The sequence below is a fragment of the Trypanosoma rangeli genome (genome assembly GCF_003719475.1).
Source record: "Trypanosoma rangeli strain AM80 chromosome Unknown Tra_15.4_contig_00961, whole genome shotgun sequence".
NCBI lineage: Eukaryota > Euglenozoa > Kinetoplastea > Trypanosomatida > Trypanosomatidae > Trypanosoma > Trypanosoma rangeli.
Window position 1 is genome coordinate 1 of NW_021706658.1, and position 552 is coordinate 552.

The window sequence follows — 552 nt, forward strand, 5'->3', positions numbered from 1 at the left end:
CGCGCTGCACTACTCTCCACAGATGTGATGAAATTGCTATGTTACACTATTGGAAGACGAGTCTGATCCTTTGATGCATTGCTGTTATACGGCACTGACCAACGCGGCAGAAGGAGCGGGGACTTGCACCTCTTGTTGTGTCCTGCACTCCTTGACGCACCTCTCCTCTCTTCATGCCCACGCAGACCAGCAGGAAGGAACGTGGCAGGCTGCGGAGGGCTGCAATCCGTCCCTCCTGCGGTTCAACAACATGATCCAAGAGAGCGCGGTACACTGGCAGCAATTGATGACAAATTTCTTATGTAACTCGGGAAATCTGAGTGCACCCATTGACGACCCAACGGAGAACGCGTTAGATAGTAGCGCTGATGCCGCCCACGCCTCTGTGAGGCAGTGCCTACCATCCTCTGTAATAGCGAGCGGACCCTCAGGGCATCACCGCAAGCCGCTCGTCTACACCGGGGGAGAGAACTTGAGGCGAGAGAAGGCCTGCAAGGATGTCCACCACGGCTCCGCGGACATACATACATACATACGTACATACACATGCAC

General features: G+C 54.9%; 1 protein-coding gene across 1 annotated transcript; it reads left to right on the forward strand.

The window, feature by feature from the left end:
* Window positions 1-73: 73 nt before the first annotated feature.
* On the forward strand, window positions 74-550 carry TraAM80_10428 (uncharacterized protein; the record flags this gene model as incomplete). The annotated part of the gene is made up of 1 exon (XM_029387046.1): window positions 74-550. A coding segment is annotated over one exon (477 nt), but the record flags the coding sequence as incomplete, so codon positions are not given.
* Between the last annotated feature and the right edge of the window lie 2 nt (window positions 551-552).